This window comes from Aethalodelphis obliquidens, unplaced genomic scaffold (assembly GCF_003676395.1).
Source record: "Aethalodelphis obliquidens isolate GAN/ISIS:26980383/991018 unplaced genomic scaffold, ASM367639v1 scaffold55, whole genome shotgun sequence".
In the NCBI taxonomy this organism is placed as follows: domain Eukaryota; kingdom Metazoa; phylum Chordata; class Mammalia; order Artiodactyla; family Delphinidae; genus Aethalodelphis; species Aethalodelphis obliquidens.
Window position 1 is genome coordinate 10,426,600 of NW_020837999.1, and position 6,000 is coordinate 10,432,599.

Sequence of the window (6,000 nt, forward strand, 5' to 3'; positions counted from 1 at the left end):
GTAAAATATTTTCACATTCTGGCATAAACGCCATGTATGAGTGTAATTCATTAAAACGTTTCTGATCTCTCTTTCTCTTTGTCTTGAATGGTACCTGATGACAGAGGTTTTCAACATTTTTAACAGAAGTTATTAGAATTAAATATTTATTAAACACATTTTTATGACTACAGTAATTTAAAGAAGAAAAAAAGTTAATGATAGCCAGCCACATAAGTCACTTTTGCTGCTAGGAAGAGAATTTTGGAGGTATAAAGTACCAGGCCTCTTCTTTGACCTGCATTGGAATGAAAAATATAATAGATTATTCCTTTTTTCTCTTTTTAGCCTTGGAATGGATGGCTTTGGCCAATCGGTTGGCATTCTTGGACGCCCTGCCACAGCTTATGGATTCCGCCCTGATGAACCTTACTGCTATGGCTATGGATCTCGATAAAGTCATCCCTCTCCATCTGTGCTCTCAGCTTAGAAGAGATCTGTGTGGGTTGGGTTAACTTTGAATCTTGGCCTAATAATGCATGTTGATACTATTGCGGGTCTGTGTTTCTTTTTACTTTTCCATACTGTTAGCTGCAGGTTAACTTCGACCCCTTCCGTCCTGTGTTAAGTACAGTTGATGCTTGACACTGTTCACTCATCAAACCACATCCTGATGCCGAATAATATTTACCATGAGACTCAAAAGTGAATGCTGAAAAGCAACTAGACTGGAAAACAAACACTACATTATGTACATTAATTGACTAATTTAATTTCTATTAAAAAGCATAAAGTACAAATGAATTAGCAAAAGTCATGTGTTTCTATTTAATGTGTTTTATTAGGAGTTACATGCTTATGTAGAGTGCATATAATTTTTTTTTCCTGTCCTTTTTTTCCCCTTATAAACTCTTAAGTATTTCACGTGATATATGCTACCTTTAAAATTTATAAAAAGAGTATCACCTTTTTATTTCATGCCATGTGCCTGAAACGTTGCTTCCCAAAGTTATTAACTATGATTTTTTGATTAACAGTGGAACATATGCCATAATTATGTTATATGTGAGTAGAGTTTCTTCAGCAATTAATTCAAATTAATTTTGTCTTTCTGATTTTTATACAGAAAACCTAGGACATCTATTAGTATACATGAAACTAGATTGGCATTGGGTTTTTTAATTTTATTATTCATGAAGTTTAAAATATGGAAAAGCTAATTATGTCTCACTGAAGAAAACTAAGGAACAAAATATTTTGCTCACTTAGATACCCGTTTCCCATTTGTTCACTTGTTTTTACAAGATTTAGGTAGTAAGAAATGGAAAGACATAATAATGAGTTGTGAAAATAACTCATGCATGTTATAGTATGGAAATATTTACTTGAAAAACAGAGCAAATTAAATAATTACAATCTACAGATATTTCCTTGAGCGCCTGCTGTGGAAGAAATTATATGAGGCTTTGAAGTAAATACATAGATCAAAGACAAGAATTTAAAATCTCATTGGTCTACTATACTAGTTATTGGGCTTCATTTATATTTTAAGCATAGAATAGTAGAGCTGGAAAGGACCTTTGAAATAATTCAGTCCATCTATTTATTTGGGAAACCAATCCCATAGAGATTTAAAATATAGTCAACAGATATTAACTACCTGCTATGTATAAGGAAGTATATCATGCTCCTTAGGGAATAAGTGAATCTAAGATATGATCTGTGTCTTTGAACTCACAACCCAATTGATCCTTCTGAAAACATGTATTTGTCTTGGTTTCTATTTTAACTATAGAATATTAAAGCTGGAAAGGGCCTTAGAAACAACCCTATCAAACTCTTTCAGTTGGAAAAACCATGCCAGGAGAAATTAAATGACTTCCCCAAGCTTATGTAGTTAGTCTTTGACATAACCTGTCTTCATGCTTCCAATTCAGTAACCTCAATTAGTAAGTATCGTGCCTTATTACTTGTCATATGTACAAAGTATAAATACAAATAAGTGACATTATTAGAAAGATAAAGCAAACATTCTATAACTTAACTTCCCTCATACCATTATAAACTGATTTAGGAAGAACATCCACAACAATTCATAACATTTCCAGGGCTGGTCTCCAGGGTTTACATGCACATACACATTCTCCCTGTATATTTTTTTCATTATTTTAGGACTTCACAGAATTAGAAATTGTGATCTTTCCACTCAAGCATGGGCTGATTTACCTTTGCATTATTTATGAAGGAAAATTTTACTAAAGGAATAAGGAAGAATATCTAAAATTCTTACATACCTCAGAGAACAAAAGGTTTTGGCCTTGGGCACTTTTAGAAATACTATTTATATGTAAGTCAGATATCCTGGACTTACCAGATTTTGTCTACAAATTAAAGTCATGTTTACTTTAAGAGCTAAATTGCCATGGCCTCAAGCCATAGTTTATAGCTGGAAATTATTTCTTCTCAAGAGTTTTCTGCCGTTTCTGAGAGTTCCCTAAGGCGCTTTCTCACATGGGGCCAAGAATAGGTTCCTCATGTTTCGTTTCCTCCCCTTGTCCCTACACTGCTTCCTCTAGGTTGTTCATCTTCATGAGATCACAGCTGCCCTCTTCTTGGGAGAGCCACCACTACATTCACTCAGGACTTGGGGAAGAGAACACTGCTCCACCCTTTCCTAGCCCCTTCCATATGTGTGACACACCTATTGCTTAATTCTGCACAGCACAATAGAACTGAAGCCATATATCCTGTCATGACTTTACAGAAACCTCAGAAATGGTAGATGAGGTACATCACACAAAATAACTTGCTACTATTACTAGTTGTAGCTACGATCAGAGGTTACAGTCACTAGGCTCTCACTTGGTGTTATGTTGCAGGGCTTACTCCGTGCCACCAGAAATATGCCAAGAATCTTTAGGACTCAAAGACTAAGCCAAATTGTCAGAAGGTCTCAGAGAAAAGAGGATGCTTTTTCTTCAACCCAATTGAAGGCCTATTTTTCAGAGTCTTTGTTTCTTGTTACAAGATTTTTTATTAGCTGCCTGATCTTCAGGATTTTAAAGACCTTGCATATTTTAAGTCATGAAACAGAGAAAAAGAGAGAAATATAAATTGATCTTCCTACTTTTTGCCGAGTGGTACCTGGAGGGTTTTTTCCAAATCTAGCCAATTTGTCCTGGTTATTGGCAGATCTTCCCAAATTCTATCATTGAGGATACATCAACGTTTTTAGTGAGGTGAGTTTGTCCTTTTGTGTCTTTGTTGCTAGTTTAATGAGAATTTGGAAAATATGGTGTCTCCTCAGATATCTAAAATCCCACATACACATTATAGCCAGGTACCTGACAGTCTACTAGATTGAAGGGATAACATTAAGCTTCAATATATGTTCTCTATGGAGTATAGCAGAACCTCCCGACTATTTGGGATAAAGACTTGCATGAAATAGAGAGGCATTAAAGAATAGAATTAATAACACTGAGAAAAATCAGTGATAAAGAAAAATTTGATAAGCTCTCTGAGAAGGCAGAAGAAAATAACATAGATTAAATAATATATAAAAAATAATATAGAAGATAAAAATCAGAGCACCAATATTTGGCTGGTTGGTTTTCCAAGAAAAGAGTTTTTGTTTTTTTAAGGTACAGGAATAACAGCCAAAGATAATAGAAGAAAATATTACTGAGCTGAAAAGGATTTTTATCCCTGCAATATGTGAACCATTTTTTAAAATGGATACTGACATCTATTTTGACATAGAGAAGTTCTTGATAAAAATGAATTAAAATTTCCATAAGAATCCTGAAAAGAAAGACAAAATACCTTCAGAGAAATTGACTGCCCTTAGACTTTTGACATTAAGTGGCAGAAGATAGTGGAGTCTGATCCATAAGGTGGTTTCAGTGAGATTTAGAACTCAAAAATACCATACTTGATCAATTTCTTCCTTCTTTTTTCTGTTTTGTTTGTTCTGGGTTTTTTTTTATTTGTTTATTTTAGTTTTTTGTTTTGTGAAGGAGATGGATATTCTTAAGTGAGAAAAATCTCATAGGAAAACAAAATGGCCTATATGGTCTGAGCCTTTTGTAAAGAGAAATCTCCCCTAAAAATTCAAACATGTTTGAACATCTTTGAACGTGGAGTTCAAACTTATACTATCTGTATAGTATTGGAAACCCTGGAGCACCTGGCAGAAACAAACGCAAATCTCCAGAGAAATATACCTTCAACCCAGGTTTCACAGGATTCTCACAGATGGAGATCAACTGAACATGCGCTCACATGGAAAGATTACAAAGCACATGAGGAAAGAAGCCACAATGAGAGAGAAAGCAGAGACAACAAACAAAAAGGCGCCTTCCCCCAGCAGATATTGGAATTTTCATACAGAGAATATGTTTAAATGTGTTTAAAATATTTAAAGAAAGGGGATGTTAAACATGGTCAAGAAATAAAAGACAAATGGGAAACTAGAAATATATTGATATTTCAAGTTCAATGGGTGAGTTAAATTAGACACAGTTGAGTAAGATAATAAAGTTAGATTTTTGAAAAAGTAGCCAGAATGTATGAGTTATAAAGATATAGGAATATAAGCAATTATGGGACATCAAATATAGGTGGAAAGTTCTAGAAGAAGAGAATAAAGGGATGAGGCAATACTTGAAGAAATAATTTTCTAAAATAACAAAAGATGAATATATCTTCAAAATGAGTGTCTTAGTCTGTTTAAACCACTAAAACAATACCACAGACTGTATGGGTTATAATCAACAAGCATTTCTTTCTCACAGGAAGTCCAAGATCATGGTGTTGGCAAATTTGGTGTGGTGGCTAGTAAGGACCCACTTTCTGTTTCATAGATGACACCTTCTGTGTCTTCACATGATGAAAGAGGATAAGGGATCTCTTTGGAGCCTCTTTTATAAGAGCACTAATCCCATTCATGAGGGCTCCACCCTCATGACCTGAGCACCTTCCAACAACTCTATTTCCTAATATCAACCCACCTTGAGGGTTAGATTTCAACATATGAGTTGTGCAGGGGCACAAACATTCAGGTCACAGCAATGAGGAAGAACACCAAATCTGAAGACAGGAAACACACACACACATATAGATGTACCAGCATGGAACTGAAGCATATCAAAGAAAAAGAAGAAAAAATCCAGAGAGAAAGAAAATTTACAAAGATACTATAATTGGGCTGACAATGATGGAAGCAAATAGCCAGTAGAAGAATATCTTCAATGAGTTGATAGAAAATAACTGGTCACCTATAATTGTATATTCAGTTAAACTCATTCCAGTATAAAAGGAGATTGAGTAAACATAAGCAAGCTTCTGGTTTTGCCAGCAATCCTTGGCGTTCCTTGGCTGGTAAATGCAGCACTCCAGTACCATCACTATCTTCCTTCTGTGTCTTCACATCATCTTCCCTCTGCATGTCTGTCTCTGTGTCCAAATTTCCCCTTCCTATAAGAATACCAGTCATATTGGATTAGGGTCCACCCAAAGATCTTATTTGAACTTGATTACCTCTCTAAAGACCCTATTTCCAAATAAGGCCACTTTGAGGTACTGGAGTTAGGACTTCAACATATATTTTGGAGGGGAGGCAATTCAACCCATAACAATATGCATATGCCGAAGAGTGTAGGAATAAGTTTCCTTTGTCCCACTGATGTTTTATAATCTCTGCTCGCCAAATTGCTCGAAACCAGTGATAAACAGAATATCTTAAAAGCAGGCAGAGGTTCAAAAAAAATAGACACGTAGAGTGGATCAAAGATGAAGATGGCAGCAAATTTCTCATCAGAAACAATGTAAACAGGGAGACAGTGGAGCACTATCTTTAACAGTAATGAGAGGAAAAATTGTCAACCTAGAATTCTATACCCAGTGAAAATGCTTTCCAAGAATGAAGGTGAGAAAAGACATGTTCAGGCATACAAAAGCTGAAAGAAGTTATCACCAGCAGAGCCACACTACAAACGTTAAAGGAAGTCTTTCAGGCAG

The 6,000-nt window shown here is 35.2% G+C and overlaps 1 protein-coding gene across 3 annotated transcripts in view; it reads left to right on the forward strand.

The window, feature by feature from the left end:
* KIFAP3 (kinesin associated protein 3) overlaps positions 1 to 792 on the forward strand; it is a 158,072-nt gene extending 157,280 nt beyond the window's left edge. For 2 of the 3 annotated variants that reach the window (XM_027086349.1, XM_027086351.1), the window contains one exon: positions 328 to 792. In XM_027086349.1, coding sequence (XP_026942150.1) covers positions 328 to 436 — 109 coding nt within the window. In that variant the 3' untranslated portion in view covers positions 437 to 792. The remainder of the gene's footprint in view (positions 1 to 327) is intronic. The other variant, XM_027086350.1, reaches the window with a different exon arrangement.
* The last annotated feature ends 5,208 nt before the right edge of the window (positions 793 to 6,000 follow it).